This window comes from Takifugu rubripes, chromosome 9 (genome assembly GCF_901000725.2).
Source record: "Takifugu rubripes chromosome 9, fTakRub1.2, whole genome shotgun sequence".
NCBI lineage: Eukaryota > Metazoa > Chordata > Actinopteri > Tetraodontiformes > Tetraodontidae > Takifugu > Takifugu rubripes.
The window spans coordinates 7129485-7149661 of record NC_042293.1 but is presented as its reverse complement, the minus strand read 5'-3'; the positions used below and the strand labels follow the sequence as shown (position 1 = coordinate 7149661).

The 20177-nt window shown below is 44.9% G+C and overlaps 1 protein-coding gene across 1 annotated transcript in view; it reads right to left on the bottom strand.

Annotated features, from left to right (window-relative positions):
* The window catches only part of itpr2 (inositol 1,4,5-trisphosphate receptor, type 2), a 37855-nt gene that overhangs the window by 5846 nt on the left and 11832 nt on the right, over positions 1-20177 (bottom strand). The window contains exons 22-55 of the mRNA XM_011607153.2: positions 19942-20129; positions 19714-19834; positions 19564-19621; positions 19299-19464; positions 18959-19123; positions 18545-18631; positions 18308-18433; positions 18097-18219; positions 17806-18006; positions 17468-17719; positions 17224-17349; positions 16955-17083; positions 16618-16738; positions 16357-16538; positions 16126-16265; positions 15719-15827; positions 8964-9084; positions 8654-8841; positions 8267-8447; positions 7510-7763; positions 7220-7420; positions 6975-7085; positions 6486-6581; positions 6294-6413; positions 5714-5836; positions 5412-5604; positions 5171-5296; positions 4057-4232; positions 3813-3977; positions 3553-3736; positions 2651-2728; positions 1765-1886; positions 1498-1663; positions 1120-1280 (exon numbers count right to left, since the gene is read on the bottom strand). Coding sequence (XP_011605455.1) covers positions 1120-1280; positions 1498-1663; positions 1765-1886; positions 2651-2728; positions 3553-3736; positions 3813-3977; positions 4057-4232; positions 5171-5296; positions 5412-5604; positions 5714-5836; positions 6294-6413; positions 6486-6581; positions 6975-7085; positions 7220-7420; positions 7510-7763; positions 8267-8447; positions 8654-8841; positions 8964-9084; positions 15719-15827; positions 16126-16265; positions 16357-16538; positions 16618-16738; positions 16955-17083; positions 17224-17349; positions 17468-17719; positions 17806-18006; positions 18097-18219; positions 18308-18433; positions 18545-18631; positions 18959-19123; positions 19299-19464; positions 19564-19621; positions 19714-19834; positions 19942-20129 — 5060 coding nt within the window. The remainder of the gene's footprint in view (positions 1-1119; positions 1281-1497; positions 1664-1764; positions 1887-2650; positions 2729-3552; positions 3737-3812; positions 3978-4056; positions 4233-5170; positions 5297-5411; positions 5605-5713; positions 5837-6293; positions 6414-6485; positions 6582-6974; positions 7086-7219; positions 7421-7509; positions 7764-8266; positions 8448-8653; positions 8842-8963; positions 9085-15718; positions 15828-16125; positions 16266-16356; positions 16539-16617; positions 16739-16954; positions 17084-17223; positions 17350-17467; positions 17720-17805; positions 18007-18096; positions 18220-18307; positions 18434-18544; positions 18632-18958; positions 19124-19298; positions 19465-19563; positions 19622-19713; positions 19835-19941; positions 20130-20177) is intronic.

The window sequence follows — 20177 nt, the reverse complement described above, 5'->3', positions numbered from 1 at the left end:
GCCTGGCATGGCAGTGTCGCACCAAAGCCAGCCAGATGTGAGTTATGAGAGCCAGGGTGTGGGTGTGTGTGTGTGTGTGTGACTGTGGCTACTTGCAGGAAGACATTCAAGTTGTGTGCCCAAAACGTCTAGCAACAACCGGCCTCTCAAGGCTCCTTTCTTACCAACTTGTTCAAAAGAGGACAATGGTGTTACTGAGGGGGTGAAAACATCCCCAGGTCATGAAGATGCTGTAAGGTGGGAGCTATTTACCCTTTGAGCAAAGGAGGAGCTCATCCTCAGCACAGCGGGGAGGGGGAAATAAACTCTTATCATATCACTCAGTATCACACTTGCCCCCGATGTTGCTTTGATAATTACCAAATGTGTTAATTGCCATTTAAAATCACACTGTGGGGCAGTCATTATGATGGGGCTTTCATTAGTGCAGTTTCCCCCCCCCCGCACAATGTGCTTCGTTTCATTCAAGCAGGAATCCTCCTCAGCAATACTTCATCATACGGTGATACTTTGGCCCGCCATCAAAGAATTGACCTCTCTTTTGACCCACTGAGGCATATTAATTTAACGCCTGTCATCTGTTTGTTATGCAAATGCTTCGTCGTTATGCCAGCATTTTGTGCCCATCACGGCCAAAATGTTAATCACGAAATGTGCCATTGTGTTCCAAGGTTTCATGCGAATCCATTAACCTGAAGGCGGCACGTCTGGTTGACCTTACACATTTCAGCTTCACGTCCGTCTGTCGGTGCCGCAATTTGCCTCATTGATAATGACAAAGTTGGATTGGGATTAAATGCTATTTAACCACCCTGCATCCCAGCTCGTTACAGCAAAGACAATGTCTGAAGACACGTCTCTCCTCTGGAGGGGAGGAGAATAAATTGGGATGCTTGGCACAGCTTTTTAGACGCAGGCTCATCGTTCGATTGCTAGTCTGCTGCGCTGGGGAGGCTCAGACCCGCAGTTAGCAATCTGTGCCAAATCAAGACGGCTGTGCAGCTTTAACACTTGCAAAAACACAGCAAAGGCAATCTGGGATGAGCAGGGGATAAAAAAAAGCTAAATTTTTATTTTATTTTTTTAAATTTTTTTTAAAAAGGGAGTTTATTTACTGACCGCAATCATCTGGGCCACGTAGCTCTCAGGTCCGGTGTACTCAGTTGGATCCTTCACCCTCACCAGAACCAAGAAATAAAGGTAGTGCCACATGTTGTGTTCTGATTTGATATGCTCCTCAAAAGTCACTGTCTTGTTGTCGAATTTGTCCCTTTCCAGCCCTGCAAGGACATCAGTAGGAATTAGCACAACTTCATCTTAATGTACCGTTGAGGGTCTTCACGTTAGGATGTCCAAACTCAGTCCTCAAGGGCTGGAATCCAGATGCGTTTCACTGTTGAAAGAGGGGTGCCAGGACAGAACCCCCAGCTGGATTGCAGCCCTCAAGGCCTGGGTCTGGACCCCCTCCCCCCCCAGGTAAATCAAACAAACACACACCACAGATGAAACAGGTGGTTTTCAGGATCTCCTCCTTCCTTTGTTTCTCACTTCTCAAGTCAGCAAACGTGTCGATGATGACACCAAAGATTAGGTTCAGAACGATGATGATCACGACAAAGAAGAACAGAAGGTCGTAGACGACTCTGGCTGCAAACAGAGGCTCCTGTGTGGTGCAGTCACGTACAGAAAACCCATTTAGAGTGGGATCATTTTCAGGTTGGTGTAGCAGAAAAGCTCAGCCTAAAGCCAAAATATAACCCTTACCTTTTTGGAGGGTCGTCTGAGAATATCACCTACGCCTCCTCCGTTACGTAGCCCCTGATTCAAGACGGTGATTATACACATGAACAACGTGTCGCACACCCGCTCCATCCCATCATCTTCCTCTGTTCACACAAAATAACAATTTTGCTCCGTGTAATAAGAAAAGGGATATCTAGGCTACGGAAAATATTCACCAATAATCACTTTGACTGTCACTATTGTTGACTGAATTAATGTGTCAATTCATGTGAAATGTGTGTGTTCACAGCAGGTTTAATCAAAGTCAAACTGGATTTTATATTTGACAGGAGTAATTAAACATAACAAAGAGAAACCAGACATTTCATGACCTTTATTTATTCATTTATATTTGAACCACTGATGGGACTGGCTTTGAAATAAGACCTTGCTTTTTGAATTGACTTTTTCATTTAAATGGCCAACAGTGGTGTAACTGAAAATCTAACCTTGATTTCTCAAGTGCAAGAAGCAAAATGAAGAGAATATAATTCCCCTTAAAACATAAATAGAAGCAACAGCGGCACTAGGACATTTATGCACAGCAGGTGAACAGGAAGAAGAGGTGAAATACATGGACAAGATCACGTGTGCCCTCTTATGGCGCAGGTGATCCGTAGAGACGCAGGAGAACAATCACGATCGTGAGTCACCACCTCATCAAGTTTCTTTGTGTGCATGCATCTGGGAGTGTGCATGTGTGTGTAACCTTTCAATAACTATCTACACCTGCAAAGGTCAGATAAATACCCTCCGTCAGAAAAAAATAAAAAATAAATCTCAAAACCCAATGCAACAGCGACTTGATAGCACCAGAAATATGTGTTGAAAGGAGGCTTTTACAAATTTAGTACATTTTTAACCTTACCAGGTGGTTTAGGGCAGAATTCCTTGGAACACGTTTTAGGAACCTCTCCGTTACTAAGCATTTCCTTTAGTTCTGTATCTAAGATGAGAAAATGGGAAAATATGACATTGAATTACAAAATAAAGGTTTAAATGATTCTTATTAATAAGAATTCCCCCCCCCCAAAAGAAAAAACAACAAAATACAGTCGTGTGACATTATGTAAACAGTCTACAGCTGCAGAGTGGGCGGGCTGCTTGGACAAATTATTTTGCACATTGACAAAGCTTTGAGCAGAAGACTTAAATGTGATCATGCACCTGAGTCAGAGTATCACTGAAGGGGGTGTTTTCAACCCATTAGGACAGAGGAAGAGGACGAGCAGGAAAAGATAGAAAGGGAGGAGGTGGGGGCGGAGGGGTTGCAACCCCCCCAAACAGCATCAGTGTGGACAAATCACTCTGCAGCTCTGATGGAGCAACAGTTCTACCTCAGCTCACCTCCCTGAGAACAGATAGAAAGGTGTGAGCTGAGCCGGTTACATAATACACCAGCGCTCCGCTGCGCCTGCTCTATTCAGCAAAACACAGGACGGCTTGGTCACCAGGTTATGCAACAGGTGCACATGTGCAAGCAGGTTGTCTTCCACACCATCACAGCAGTATGGCAGAGCTCTATATCTCACACCGTACACTGTGCTAACTAAACGTGTCTGGGCACGCACGGTCTAGCCGAGACGTGCTGGTACTGTAGGATTTTTAAGATGGAAATTCAGATGAAATTTAAAGAGAACGCAACATGTTGAAGCAGCTAATCCTGGTGCAACCTAGGATATCCTAATGTTTAGTGTAAAATGCAGCTTTATTTTTCACATTACTCCTTTTTACTGTTTATGTTGGATTTAAAAATGTAAAAGTTCCGACCTGGTACAGGAAGGCGGTCCACCTCCATGCGGAAGTCATCCTTCAGGAAAAGGAAGCCGATGATGGAGAAGAAGTAAACGAGAAACAGGGCCAGAATGGCTGTCAGAATGATGGAGCGTCCGTTCCTTGTCACGCTCTTGATGACATTGAGCAGGGTCTCCTCCCGGATCACCAGGTCAAACAGCTGTCAACAGCAACCCCGTCAGTTTTTGAAGCAGGTTTGCTTCTCAAGGGACACGACTGAGTGAAAGCTGTTTTACCAGAAAGCTGTAGAAAAACTCATGAACAAAGAGGCCCAGGACGCAGATGATGGCGTAACCCATGTGATAGATAAAGAGCATGTCCATCACAACTGCCTGGTAGCCTCGAGTGAACGTCCCCTGGTTGCCGACAAAACTTACGAGGAAGACCAACTTGTTGAAGAGCTGAAATGTAAGAAAACAAAACTTGGCAAAAGTTGTGATGCGAGGCATAATCAGCGCGTTAAAAACTGCCAGCACTTACATTGACGGTGCCCAACGATAACAGGGCAGGACCCAGGCCAAGAGTGTAAATGGAGCGAAGAATGAGGGAAACCAGGAAGAACTGGATGCCCTGTGGCTTGGGTAAGACTGGAAGTAAAACGCTAAACACCCCCAGTGCCACCCACAACAATATATTCCAGAAGGGGAGCAAGGTACCTGGACAAGGGGGGTAGACAAACAATGAAAAATCTGTACAACAGTGTTTCAAGTTCTAATCAATTACTCCTCTGAGATCCACGAGCTTATTCTTGCAGAAGACAATCAAACTCTTGTCTTGCGACTGGTGTTTTTATTGGAGATTTATGATTTGTGACTGATTTGGATGGTAAACTAATCAATCATACAGATACGTGTGATGAGAAGCCCCAGAGGAGTATTTAAGCTGCTTCCACTCTAAACTAACCTAACAGGTACGATTAAATATGTGAAAATGATGATAAACATCAGGTTGAATACTACAGGATGCTAAAGTGTAACTGGAGGGCAGAGTGGAAACACGAATGTGTGTGTGCATGAGAGCAGGCATGAGAGAAGACTTTAAATACAGTACATATTAAAACTAACCTGAGGTAACAGTGAGTGTTACTTTGAAGTGACAACTATCAAGGCCATCAGTATTTTCTTTCACAAATCTTATTTGTTTTTCAAATTAAAAAAAAAATCTCTAATGAGCAAGTACAGCACAGCACCAAGAACGTAACAGAGCTAAATGGAATCCAACCTTTTTTTTTTTTTTATGACTGCAGAAACTAAAAAAGCCTATTGTAAAAAAAAATCCCGATCTGTCTCCTCTGATAAGCTTTGCTAACTCAAAAGCCACTAAAAGCAGAAGGCTTGGGGTTGAGTTTTAACAGTCAATAGAGTTTTAATCAAGCCATCAGTGGCTGGCAGTGAATGGCAATTACTTTAGGCCAGACAACATATTTTTCCATTTAGCCCATTAAATTGATTATTTTATTTTTTTTTAAACAAAAACTTTTTAAACTTTTCAATAATACTGATAATTGTGTTTAAAGGCCCACTAATACAAAGGAGGAGTGAAGGAGGGCTTGCTATAGGGCTCATATATCACAGATGCACTCATGAGTTCTCACCTTCATCACCATCGTCACCAAAAGGGTAAAAGACAGCCACCACGATGTTGACCATACAGGCCAGGTAGAAGGAGATGCTCCCCCAAAGAGAAATATTGCGGGAGAACCAGAACAAAGCTTTATTTTCTGCATAAACAGGAAAGAGAAACTCATCACGTGGAATAACAACCGTGGGACACTCGTATCCGCCCTACTCCTGTCACCACCATTTAATGGATTGGCTCTGAATACAAAGGCTTACTGCGGATCTTCTTCTGCCACCGCATCTCATTGTAGAGGTTGTGAAACTGCTGGAAGAAGTCATTGACCTTGCTGCCCTGGTCGTCCCTCTCGGTGCTGGTGAAGACGCGAACCTTGGACTCTTCGGTCAGGTATTCGCAGATGTTGGGGACGGGAAACACAATCTGCTCCATGGTGCGGTCATGACGCACGATCTGGGGAACAGAGGCGGCAACAATCCTCAGCTCAGGCAGAGAAGTGATTACTGGACAGGGACTGGAACAGACACGATTGGCCTTAGAATCAAGATAAGGTGAGCTGTACCTCTATCTGAGCTGTGTGATTGGCATAGTAATGAAAGGCGGCGTCCTTCTCGTTGTCAGGGTCAAACCCGGATCCAGATCCTGGCTTGAGGCTCTGCTGCAGAACCTTACTGTGCCGGGCCAGCTGGGAGCCAAAAACTATAATTTAACAATAATAACTTTCATGGTGCTCTACTTGCACCGAAAATGCTAAAATGTACACCCACAAGAAAAAGAGCAATAATGTTTATGTAAGAAGTCTTCTCTGACTGGGCCTCAAACTTTATGATCAAGTAATTATAATCATTTCCTGTAATGTAGAAAATTGAAACCTGGACTTGGCTCAAATGAAAAAAAAGCACCTAAATAAGTGATTAATATGGTGAAAGAAGCAGCAGGAGCAGACGCTGAAGAAGCAGAAGTGGAAAAGCTGTGAGAGTAAGTCTGGACCTGGCAACAGAAATAAACTCTAGAGCAGGCAGACACACAAAAACGCAGATGTACAACAACACACTTCTCTGTACAACAGTGCATTCATTCTTGCTCTGGGCCAGAAAAAATACAGTTGTGTATTTGTATTCCCCACCCCCACCCCCACACACCTGATGGGCCAGGATGTAAATGTTGTGTCCAACATCTCTGGGCTTGATTTGGTCTCCCACGCTGTCGTCATCCTCCTCGCTCTCCAGAACCTGAGTATACGCCTCTTTCATGACGTCCACCTGAGCGACACATGACATGCAGAGTTAGGGCCGTGCCTGTACATGTGCGTGAGTGTGAACCTGCTGACATACCAGCTCAGTGGGTCTCATCTTGTAGAGAATCTTTTCTGCGTTCTCACTGTCATGGCGGCTTTCCATGATGGCCAGTAGGAGCTTGGAGGCATTGTTCTACAACACATGTATTTACCATTAATGGAACTGATCATTTGGATTCAACATACAAAAGACACTATCATGTCTTTCTAGTTTTTGCAATTTATTTCTGCATATGCTGAATGTCCGGGCCGGGCAAAGCCGGGTTTTCTATCCAACAGGTAGAACCCCCTTTCACCTTGGTTTTCACTTGCTTTGGTGAAAGTAGTTTGCCTGGTAGGTCAAACTCCCAGCTTGAATCCAACCCCCAGGACTGGATTTGCCCAGCCCTGCTGTTCTGAACATCTGGTTAAACACTGCATGTCACCATCTTGCAACACGGCCATTAAATCTGAACTTAATCTAACCTCATCTACTCTAACAACTTTTCAGGAAACTGGGGCAGGTTTTCAAAGACCAGCTACTCACCTTTAGCTCCAGCACCAGATCCAGTCGATCCTTCCCCAGGGGATTGATGGGATTGACAATTAGCGCTATGATGATGTCGATGCCATTGGACTCATGCTTGGCTATACAAGTCTGCAAATAAATAAATAAATAAATAAATCAGGTACGAAACAGCACATCTCTGTTCCTGGGTCTGAGACTTTATAAAAAAAAGTCCCCAGATGTGGATTTAATGGTTTGTCTGGTACGTTACCACCATGACTGACCTGGTTTTCATGGCAGGGACCCTGGCAGTACTCGGTGATGGTCTCCAGGGTTTGGCGAATCAGGTCCACATTACTCTCATTGATGTAGAGGCCGAGCAGGCCGAGGCCTCCTGTGGTGCTTCCACAAATGCAGTCCAAGAACTGAAGAGTCTCGCACACCAGATTGTAGTTGGTCTTGTTGTTCTGGTTGCGAAGGAAATTCTAAAAGCAAAAGTGGTCACTCAGCAGTTATGTTTAAAGCAGTTGGACTCGAAATCTTTAATTCTTGGCAGCAGAGACGAAGCCAGCACCTGTAATTCTGAGTTGTGGTTCTCACAGAGCAGCTGTAGGAAACGCAGAATTGGTTTCATTATTGTGATGGCGGGGCTCAGCTTCGGTTCTTCCAACACCTCTTCAGCTGCGGTTATGTCACCGTTCTGGCCGAGACTCTCCAGGTCTGGATCAAGCTCTTTCCTGAAGGCACTGAAGGCCTTTGAGGTCACAGAAGAAGCCTCCTTCAGCTGCCCTCGCATGTCATCCTTCATATGGAGCCCCGAGTCCTTCCCTAAAGTGGGGAAAAGAGTGTTTTTGAAACACATTTTTACAAGATTTAGCAGAAGACAGGTCAATGAAGGTGGATAAAGGATAAAATCTGCCACTATAGACATCAAAGGTTGATCAATGGCAGCCTACACCGTGACATTCCAGATATATTAAAAAGAAGAAATTCAGAGACCCCCCTCGATGGCGGGGGAAATATCGAATGAGGTTCTGTAGCTTAAAAGTGCCGTTCTTGATACAATGGCCTTTGGACAGGCCTGTGATGTGAGCGGTCAGATGGGAGTCACATGTACCAACAGGAACTGGAAATGACAGGCTGCACAGAGGTCAGTGGAATGACAAAGATTAAAGGTTTATTCTCCACCTTTGTGGGAAAGAAGAGTGCAACTTGAAAGTTTGAATTTGGGCTGAACATCCCATCAGATTATGTCTATAAACCAGTTGTGCTGACTTTCCCCACAATCACGTGCTCCTTAAATCTCTATGACACAAAACTTTCAGCTGTACCTCTCTTGAACCTGATACTGGAGACGTCGCCGTCATCGTCCCTCTTCCGGCAGCTGAGCTCAGACATATTGACGGAGACAGTGGCTCGGATCTCTTGTTGGGCTAGACGCAGGCGATCGTAGAAGACCTTGAAAAACTTCTCTGACTTCTTCTGCATGGATAGTTGGTTGTAGAAGGAGTTCTGTGTGGGAAACGTTCAAATAAACCAAAACTGAGAATAAGAACGATTCTATTCCCTAACAGGGCAATGAATGTAGCACGTGACGTGTCTCCATGGATGGAGGAGGGTGAGGCCTTGATGGCGGGAGAAATAGGATGTAACAATATCATCTTTGTCAAAAGGTAATAAAATAGACGAAAAAATAACTGAGCAGCTCCTTCACCCACCTGTATCTGTGTGTTTCCTCCCTGGAGAAGGGCAATGCCCAGCAGGATGCTCTCTTCAAACACCCGGTCGTTCTTGGTGTTGACAATAAGATCAATTACCAGCTCCGAGGTCCCAACATTGTCCAATAGACACTGGATCTCCACCATGCTGCTGCCTGGCTTGTCATAATCCAGCATGGTAGAAGCTCCTGCACGGATTAAGACCATGTAGAACCAAACCGTTTTAATCTAAACGTGTCACCGAGCCACACTCAAGGCATGCGAACATGCTTTCATAATAAGCGTAACAAGGAGTTCTTGCAACATTGACCTCCAGATGATGACTTCACGAAGCCTCCGGATGAGCTGTTTCCACTCCCGGTCTCTGACTTGGAGGCGATCTTTTGATTCCCAAAGTAGCGTGTGAGCAGAATCTTTCTCAGCTCATTCCCCTGTAGAGAAAATAAATTATGATGACGATAAATGATATTAGGTCCACATAGAGGTCTGAGAGAAAGTCCTGCATCAGGACGTTATTCAAGGTTCAAACCAACAGAACATTTCACACAATCATTTAAACAAGGTGGGCTTTGCTGATTTTATTTCATACCTAATGGGAGTGTTTTCTGTTATTCCATCTCCCAGAGAGACAACACAAAGGAGGGGGGATACTAATTATCCAACAACAACAACAACAACAACAACAACAACAATCTAGTCTATGAGATCCACCAAATGAATGGATGGATGAAGGATGGCCATGACCTGAAACTTATGATTCATTCTCAACAATACATTCCTCTGAATTTAAACCTTTTCCTGAACTGTCTGGACACTGTTGCACATTTTTTGCATTATCTTATTGCATTACATAACTTTGCCTCATTGGATAATCCCACAATAACAATAAGATGCACTCATCTCTGCATTTTTAGAAATCAATCGCTATTATGATTCTCACGCCTCTGTGAAAGCTGCTGATTAGTATTCGTGGTTAATGGGACTCATCTGCGTAACTACTGCACACATTGTTTTCCCACATGGGTGCTGTTTATTGATTTATGGTGACATGTAAACATGGCAAAATTAACCCAGCACAGATAGAGGATCAGATCAATGGAACAGTCAGATACATACAGACACACAATCATCATTTCTGTCATTCCTGTGTCTTTGACTGTGACTGTGTGTCACCCATGTGTGTGACCTTCCCATCTGTGCAAAGAAATTTGACAGGTTTGCTTGTTGCGCTCCGTCAATTGACATTTTCGACCAATCAGGATTGGCCTCAGAGTGCAGAAAGTTGAGGGCGTTCAGAAGCCGACCACCTGTTGATTTGTCGCGGATGACTTATTTACATTTGTCTCCTCTCCGCGTCTTCAAGCAATTGAATCGGAAATCTAAAATGCAGTTGCCTCCTTTGCTGCTGATGCGGGCTGCAGACAAACGCTTGCCAAATCGAAGAGCATCTATTCTGAAGTCCTTCTCCTCAGCGTGTCCCTGCTGAGTCACATTTCTCCTCCTCCTCCAAATCCACCTGAAGAGCTACTATTCATGCTGCTGTGTTACCACACTGTCGCACATTGACCGTGCACCTGCACTCCCTGTCGACGGCCCTGAACCCCTGATGCTGTGGAACTTGTGGTGGCAAACAAATCTGTGATTCTGGCACGTTTTGCTGCGTCCACCTGTAGGCTTTAGAGCCCTTTTCCTCTCAGCTTCCCTGCACACTCCCCCTTTGTGCTTCTGTGTTGTTGCTGGTTTTTTTTAAAAAAAAAATCACTTTCCACAGACGAAGAGTCACTCCTCTGCAAGATTGGTCGAACTCAGGTGGCAAAATTTGATAACCTTGGTCAAGGGGGAGGGGTCAAGGCCCAGAGATTTCATTGGACTAGCTCAATGTCAAAACAAAAAAAAACAACAAAAAAACAACCAATCGGCTTTTAAATACGGCTGCTAAAAAATAGTTATACTTTTTAAATTAAATTATGACAGCCCCGACCCAAAAACGTGCATGGGCAAACGTGCATTGTCCAGTACAATAGATGTCCTGTGGCAACCTTCAAAAGTTTGCAGCAGGCAAAGATAGAAAGGAGCACGTTTTGGTGATGCTCCTTGTTTCAGTAAATACTCCATCTCATCTGCAGTCAGCAGAGACGCTGGTCTGCCTGCACGGTAAGGCTGAATGCCTCCCCGACTCGTCCAAGCAGACTTCTTGAACTAAAGGCAAGCGGGCACTAAAGTAGCCAATCTCATTCCCACTCAGACTCAGAACGACTTCCCAGTGCTCAAGCGCTGACTGATTCTAAACAGAACCATGTTTGACTCAATGTTTCCCCTTTTCTGAGAGAGGGTGTGAGAATGAAACATCGATTAAAGAACCAGCCTGGCGAGGGAAGTTTAAAAGCAGCCGTCGGACGCTTGCCCTCACTCGTCTGCCTGCTGCATGATGCAGTCTGCTGGCTAACTCTGCAAAGCGAGGCGGCAGGACGGTATTAGAGGAAAGTCAGCTCAGCCTGACTCATCTGCTTGCTGCTGCATTGACCAGAAAAAAAGACTCCAGTCAGGTGATGTAAGAGCCACAAGAAAGACTGATAGAAATAGAGGTAGAAGAGCTGACTGAAGAGAAGGTGGGAGGAGCAGGGAGTGTGGGGGGATGTGGGAGGAAACGGGGAGGAGGACAAAACAAAGCCGGTGAAGAGCAGACAGTTGTAACGTTTTAAAATGTGCACCGGCACGCCACACTGCGGTTCCAAACTGGGGATGTGCTGCTGATCTCCGCGTCCTCACTTCCCTCCTCCACCCTCCTGCAGCCCCGTCGCAGCTCTGCTGTCTGCTGATGTCTCAAACTCTAGAGACCTGCGCGAAGACCAAGACAAAGAGTCTGAGCATGGTCTGTGCTTCTTTAGATGGTCTGAAAAAAAATCACACTGCCAGCAGGCGTAAGTGGGGAACCAAGGCAGAGGGTGCCAGGAACATTCAGGGGCGGAGTACCGAGGGCGCACGGCTGAGTTGCTCGGGTCAGACAAGGTCGATTATACAGGGACTCGGTCCACTGAGAAGGCTGTTCAAACACAGCACAGAATGGGAGAGCTAACGGTTGTCGTTTCTGCGCTGCTTTCTCTCACAGCAGTCATTTGAAACGTGTCTGTGTGTTTTGGTGAAAACGCACACTAGTCACTCACACCCAGGCAATATTTAATGTCTCAGTTCACCCAAATGTGTTCCACATAAAAGCTGGTTGTTAAGCCCTGAAACTTCTTGCTATAAGGCGGCATGCTAATAACCATACTACATAGTGTACCATGGTTACTAGCATATTACCATACAAGCAAAAATGCATTGGGTACATAAAATAGGGATGATTGTTAATAGCTATGCTTTCCTCTGCAGACATAAGTGGACACATACATGCGCACATCATAAGGTGCTGTCTTCTTGAATGCGTTGGGCAGGACAGCACATGAGACGTTTTTGACTTGGCAAACCAGAGCAGGAAAACAAATTAAGGCCACATGTGAGAGCAATTGTTGAGTTCAGACAAATATAAGCCTAGTAGCATAGACAAGCATTCAGACGAGGGACAACTGGTTTGGGACAACTAGGATGTGTTACACGTGATTCACTAACGTCATTAAGAGATGATCAGGGTTGTTGGAAAGGCTGTAATGTTGAAATTGAGTTAGCTGCCAAACTACAGAAGAAGTTGGAAGTTCTTTTGTCTGCCTCACTGATGGATGACCTGCGCACGGGCAAAATAAGATAAACACTAGTACATGAGTTGTATTATATTTCTATGCAGCACCAGAATCAGACCAGAAATTAAACTAAAAGCAATTTTGGTGACTTTTAGCCTTCTACATCCCACCTCCTGGAGCTCGGAGCTGCAGACCCAGGTGAACCAATTACAGTGAAAAAGATTCTGCTGGCTGAAAGATTGGGGAGTCTTAATAAAAACAGAGTGGGATGGTCCATGTAATATTAGAGACAGTAAAGAGTGTCATACGTGTGTCTTTTTGTGTGTGTATTTCATGAGCATTAAAAATAAAATAAAATAAAAAAAGAAGCAAGCTGTCCCGATAACAGTTGGTATTCATGTTGGCATCATGTGCTTCCCTGAGCACAAGAGACTTAATTCACATGCGATCCGATTCAAATAACATGCTGTGAACTGTATCTAAACATTGTATGTGTAATAACACCGTATTTTTGTGACTGACTTTCTCTGTTAACCTCCTTCCTCTAAAGTTCAGCAGGCACACAGTCTCGGCCCCACAAAAACATATGTGCTGCCATGGAAACCAAAAATACAACACTAACTGACAAATACAGAGGGGAGAGGGGATCTAAATTAATTTGTCATGCAAACGATTATTTTTGGTTTTGACCTCAGAGAAAGATTCAGAAAAGCCTCAGGTAGTAAGATGTTTTCAGGCATTCCATAGGTCCTATATTACCTAATTCTGACTTATGACCAAGGATTCTTCATCAGTCTGGAACAACCACAGGGGAAAAACTAACTTGAGGAAGTAATAACTAACTTGAGTAAGTAATGTTAGCAATTTGCATAATATGAAAGTATAACTGGATCCTAACTGGGTTTAAATATATGGGGAAGGCTGGTCCATTCTCCCAGTAAGAGTAATGGTTTTCCTACTGAACCAGTCAAAGAACTACAGGCTGCTGCATTTTCAAGCATCACTGTTACACAAAAGACTATATATACAAATATGGACTATGATTAAAACTAGACTGAAAAGCATGATGCTTAAATTTGTCACGTTATTATTGTTCCCTTATCAGAATAAAAATATGACAGGAAATGCATGACCGAGCCTGTCCTGCTACAGATGAACCTCCTAGTGGGACAAACAGGGACAACCCTGCAGGACGAGGCTACACGGGGATATCCAGTCTGACACTACAGCCTGCATCCATGCATGCCTGCATGTGTGTGTGCACGCGTGCCCCGTATGTCTGAGAGGAGCTTTTCCATCTGTGTGATGCACTTAGCTTTGAAAAGGGTGGTAATCTGCAAATCTCCTTTGCCTTGAGCCAGTGGCGTCAAACTTGGCAAGGCAGAGAGAAAAGAAGGAGGGAGGGACAGGAAGACAGAGACGGACACAGGCAGCATGTGAATGACAGACATGAGTGTGAAAGAGGGTGGACAGTGAGTGTGAGAGTGGTTTCTATTACATAACTGGCTACTAAGCAGGGTTGAACAGCTTTGGAGGACATACATGACTGCACATCATGTGTGGAGCAGGATCCATCTCAGAATGATAAATGTTCCATAATATTCTATATTTTCCTATCTTAAACCATACGCTCTGCTACAGACCCTCATGGCAAAAGCTATAAATCAAAACGGCGAATGTGGCTATCACCGTAATCACAGATGCTGCGTAAATCGCGAAACACACACAAATGCTTTAAAGTCACAGGAAAGATACAGGAAGATGGGACCTGCTGAGCTGTTTGCTTGAGTTTTAAAGCAGGTAAAGAAAATCAGCTAATGGTGAAAAAAATGCTACAATAATCCAACAAAAGCCTGTGCTGGGACTAGGGTTGAATTGGTGTCTGCTGCTGGAGCACAACTCCTGGCATGACCCAGGCAAATAAAGAGCAAGGCCAGGGTGGAACAGGAGGAGAGAGACTGGAGGAGAGAGACTCAGGCAGACAAAATGCAATAGACTGAGACAATGCATTCAGAGAAGGAGGGAGGGAGGGTGGGCGAGACGGAGGGAGGGAGAGAACATGATGGTCCATGTGACACTGGCTCAGCCACTGCAGGCTGTTACGTAAGCGCACCCCCTGCCCTGTCTCCTCATAGACTGAGCAGACTATGCTTCTGGCCAATCCCTCACCCTGTAGCCGCTGCCCACTTTTTTTCCCCTTCCACTCACATGGCTCCTCACATGGCTCCCTCCCTCCCTCCCTCCGTCCCCTCTTCGATCGCTCTCCCACCATCCCTTCCTCTTCCTCTCCCTCCCCTCCACCCACTTGCAACCCAGGGGAGCCACCAACCTCTGCTGTCTTTGCTGTCACTCTCTCTGTCTGTTTCGTCTGTCTGCCTTTCCTTCTCATTATTTTCATCAGTCGCTTCTCTCTATCTCTCTCTCTCTGTGCTGTGCAGTGAGGCTGCAGCTCCACGCGCCGGGCTACCGCGATATGACAGAGAGAGGCCACAAATACACGCCCAAGCACACTCAGACACACCTACACCAACATTTCTCGCGTCCTTGTCACTGCCTGGCTTCTCAAATAACCTCAGCTGCTTTTCAGAAGACGTTTGTCCTTTAAATTTTTTAAACGATCTGATCCGGCTCCACACAACCCCCGAATTAAACCAAATGCCGGGCTGCCCCGACAACCAAAACCAAAAGAAACTAGCTGCAAGTGTGGCTATTGAGAAAGTCTTTACAGTTTTACTAATGCATACAACAAAGGGCTTTATCAGCCAAACAGACTTGTGGGATGTTCAGAGGGACAAACTAGACTAACCCAGTCTCTGTTGACAAAATCCAGTTTTGGGGCTGTTGCCTTTTCGCATTGAGTAAATACACATCCATTTTCTATACAAACTTTCATAACCACTCCGAGACACAAATGCAACCAATACTCCTTTAATCTCCTCCGACAGCTCTGGTCATCTACTTTCTGAGGCCTCCGAGTGAGTATTTGTGCTGCAGAAGACAGGCACCCTCCCAGTCACTGCAGTATTGATTTGTTTGTTCACAGCCTGCCTCCCCTTCCTCCACCTTCTCTTCCTCCTTTCCTTATTTCCTCCATCCTATTTTCCTTCTCAGTGTGAGTTTGTCCTCAAGTGCCTTCCTGCCTTATATAAGAGAGGAAAGCCCACAGCATACTGATGAAGAGTCTGGGCTCTGGGCCGACACACTGGGTAGGAAACAAGGGGACGCCGGTCTGCTGACAGCAGCACACAACTGCTAACACCATAAATGTTTAGTTAATTTCCCCTAATTAACATAATAATACTGTAATGAGTCTGCAGTGGAGACTTTGTGCAACTGCTGTCTTGCGGAAGCCACAGTGATTTGACGAAAACTGGTTTTCAGTACTCACAGACTCCTGGATGCATTCCTTCTTATCGAGCATCTCCCGGAGAGTCTGCAAAATTTTGATGCACAGTTTCTCCTCCTTATCCATAAGCTTCTTGGTGTGTTTAATTAGTCTGAGTGGGGGTGACAAGAGAGCTCAATCAGCTACATTCATGCCCCCTAATACAGCCACTGGTGCATGACATAAAAACAAAACAATACTTTATTGATGAGGTGAACAATGAGTAAGATCAGTAAGATCATTCCTATAAGGCTGCTGATGTATTAGACTCATGGGACTTGTGGTTAAACAGGGATATTTCTTTAACAGACTTTTCTGTCATCCATTGTTCTGGGAAAATGTAAAATCTGGAATTTTAAAAGAAAGCCACATGTGTGCCATTGCCCCACATATAACAGAACGGGGCTTACTTAGACATGAATGCTCCACTTTCACATAATTGAGCAGCCTCTGGAAACAGCAGCTCAGGACTGTGAAGAACGTCCACCAGAACAGAAAACTCGGCCTGAACTTTTGGACTGAACTGCTCCTCCAAAAGGGATACAACACCCTGTACACAAAAAACGATATATCCTTGTCAATTATGAATAATACCAACACCTGAATGTACAGATTTTGTATTAGTCCATGAAACTGTGCACCTGTAGCTTCTCGATGATGTTCCGGTAGTCAGGACAACCCAGCGGCTCCTTGCGCGGTCGTGAGCGCGCAGATATCCTCCAGTCTTTGGCGGCTCGCTGCACCATGGTGCTGTGGACTTTGAGGGATAAAGTGTTGACCTGACTGTCCAGGTCCACCGGGATGGCTATGGCCCGTGCCTTAGCTTCGAGAAACAGGTCGTTTTACACTTCAATAAGCGTCTTTATCATTGTTTAAAGGAAAGGGCCGGGCAGTCCACTCACCCACATCAGCAAGAGTTTTAATACAGCTTTCAATGTTGGCCTTCTGAGATGCGCTGAGCCAGGTGCAGTTATAGATCCTGAAGGAAGACTGGAGCAGCTTGATGAAGATCGACTGGTTTGTCTGCGGAACAGAGTATTCGACCGTGTTTTTATGGGTTAGACAAAAAAGAATAATGGAAATGTGTGTACAGATCTAAGACACTTTTAGATATCATTGCCAGAAAAACATGGGTATCAATGCTTTCCTGTTAAATAACCACACTGACGTGACATCTGTGTGACTCCTGTACGTGAGCGCACATGACCTGCAGGCCAGATGCCAGAAGGAAAAAAATACCTGCAAGTTGGCATGGTTGACAGAGAAAGGCGAGCTGAAGAAACCCTTGACTATGGCCATCACTGTCTCTGTCACATATTTCTCCAGGGCAGGATCAGCATGGTTTCGATCCGTGGTGGTGTTGCACACCTGTAATAATAATAATAAGCATCAACATGATTATACACAGTTTATTAGTATTGAATTCAGGCCTTCTTTATTGAATAATTGATTTGTTTTTCTCTACCGGTTAAATGCAGCGAGAGTATGAACTTTTCAGACAGACTTACACGGGACATGTCCACCAAGAAGTTGTCAAAGAGCTTCCAAATATGGTTGGACGTGTAGATCTCCTTCATTTCTACTTCTGTGTCCACGTAGCAATGATTGACAAAGTTCACATAAGCAGATTTCACCTACAGGACATTCAAAAAGTTGTCAAGGAATGATTCAACTGCATCGCTTGACACATTTTATATACAATGAAAATCTGAATATATGAATATTTTCCAGAAAAACCTATCAGGCCTTCACCTCTGGTACACAGTGGATGTCGGTGACGACTCGTACGATATCATCGAGCGGCAGCAGGGAGTTGCATTTCAGCTCGGTGTAGACGTTCTTGCCCTCTGTGCAGGCAGCCAGCAGCTCCACCAGGGTGTTATGATAGGCCAGAGCTCCATCCTCATCGGTCCGCTCTCGCTCGGAGCCCATCATCTGCAGCAGCACCGGGAAGGAGGAGCGGTCGTTGTAGAACACCAACACATCCTCACCTCCGTTCACCAGCTGGACATAAGGATTACATGAGATTAAAATCTGCGCTGTAATAAATCCAGTCTTGTTAAATTGGGGAAAGGAGGAGAAACTCTCACCTCTGTCATGACTTTGTCCTGGCATTTCTTTACATACTTTCCATCAGCCTTCACAATTGTTTCCAGGAACTTGAGGTACTGGACGTGTCGTCCGTGTGTTTCAATGCAGTGGACAAAGTGATGGACAACGCGGTCGCTGATCTCATTGCACAGCTGGTAGTTGTTCATGAAGATGTGGCGCATCGTCTCCGCTTCCAGCAACTGTTGAACCCGCCATTTAGAGAAAAGGGGAAAAAACTGAAAGATTTCTTCTTTGCATGAGAGAAAACTGATAAAGACATGTGACTGTACCCCTGGGGTGAGGAAAAGGTTCAGGTGTTTGTGCAGCAAGACTTGGTTCTGAGGGTTTCCTCTACAGAAGTTCTGTAGAAATGTGTGCGCCAGGGTCATGATCTCATTCATCTTTTCATCACTCTGTGCAACATCGGGATAAACAAGTAAAATGAAAAGTCCGTCAGAGGAAGTGGAGGCACAGAAACTGGCTGTTTTGGACGCTTCCCACCTTTTCGTAGGGGATTTGCAGCAGGTCCAACACGACAGTGTGGGCCCCCATGTTTTTCAGAAGCCTCTGCTGCTGCACACGACTCTTCTTGCTGGGGTAACACAGCTTACTGAGCCGGAGTAAGATCTAAAGAACAGACACACACAGACACAGACACACACACACAGACAAATGTTCGTGATGGACATAATATTAGAGAAGATACAAACACTGAACTGGAAAATGCACTGATTTGACCTCCTTGACGATTTTATAGTTGTTTGCTTTGATGCTGTCAATTTGAGGCTTGTTGTCTCCATCCTGGACTGGGCTCAGAACACCCTCCTGCAAAGACAAGTTAATAAAGACAATATAGTAGGCTGGTGTTCCTGCCTAGAGCAGATCTCACAACCATACAGCATACAGGAAGGAGACTAATGGAAGTCTGAAGGATGTAAAAATCTTCGCACTTTAGCAGAACAGTGATGGTACTGCAAGTTTAGCTTCAGCACTTTTGCAAAGAAGTGCAGAGTGTTCAGATGAGGCTTGTTAGAACAGAGTCACACACGCTCGGTTCTGAGGCTGCTCAATATTTGCAATTAAATAAACAAATATCTTGCTGTTTTACAGGTGTACGTGCAGTGAATTCCCTTGAAGGAATAAATGTCACACCTCATTCTGTTCTTTGCCCTGTCTGACACCCAGGTCTTCACCATTGTACACGCCACTTTTCTCCACCCACAGTTCTGACTTCTCAACAGTCAGACGCAGCTGATCCAAGTCTGTCTTGATCTGCTTGTAGTTCTCCACGTCTTGTTCTGACACTAGAAGCTGGACCTAAACAAAAATAGGGAAGGCATAAAGGTATTTAAAAGACTACTGTGTGAAGCCACATCTGAGCCAGCAAATCTCAGCGTGATGCATAGATTTGCTGATTGCAGCTGAGGACGGAGCAGAACCCTCCTAATCCATAATAATAAAATCAACCATGACTCCCTCTTTGTGTTGCTACCTGTTTGAAGGCCTGTAGCACTTCAGCTCTCTGACTGAAGTGTTTGAAGAGGAGCTGCAGTGAGCCGGACACCAGAGGGGGATATTCTTGCATGATGAGATGGATCAGAACTCTCAGAAATGTCCGGCCACCCTCGTCATCCAGCTCCACTGCGCTTAACTCTGAGCTAAAAAGAAAAAATAAAAACAACTCAAGCGGTCAAAATATTTTACTTGATTTCTCTGAACATTTAACTGTAAATTTGGTCACAGGCAGGTTAACCTACCTCCCCGCGAACATGGTCTCCGCCTTGGTTGTGATCTCATCAATGTCTGGTTCAGAAGCTAGAATAAAAGGGCAGCATTGTTGATCACATTTATGAAAGAATGGTTCAAAAATATGCTTAGGTTTACATAACAGAAGAGAAAAATCTCACGAGACATTGGGGACATCTCTGCCACAGAGGAGTTTTCCGACATACTGTTGTCTCCAAACTCTTTCTTGTAGATGGAAAGCAAGTAAGTGATCCTGTAATCCAACCTCACACTCAGAATGAACTGATTGGGGGAGAAAAAGCATCCAAAAACAAATCAAACACTGACATCAGACCTCAGACCATCAGTAAAACGGTTTCAAACGTGTTTGCCCAGCAGGGGGCGCTGACCTGCAGGATCTCTATGATCTTCAGTTTGGTGTCCATCACCATTACGTCCTCGTTGTCAGACAAGAAGTATCCTTTGCCATAGCGCAGGGAGGGAGGGGTGTCAGGGAGGCTGTGTGGCACTCCTCGACTCATAACCATCTGAGTCATCATTTCTCCAACTCCGTGGATGGTGCGCAGGACATTGTTTCCTAAAATAAATGTACGTTATTCAGCTTATGTCATTGTGAAACAGAGAA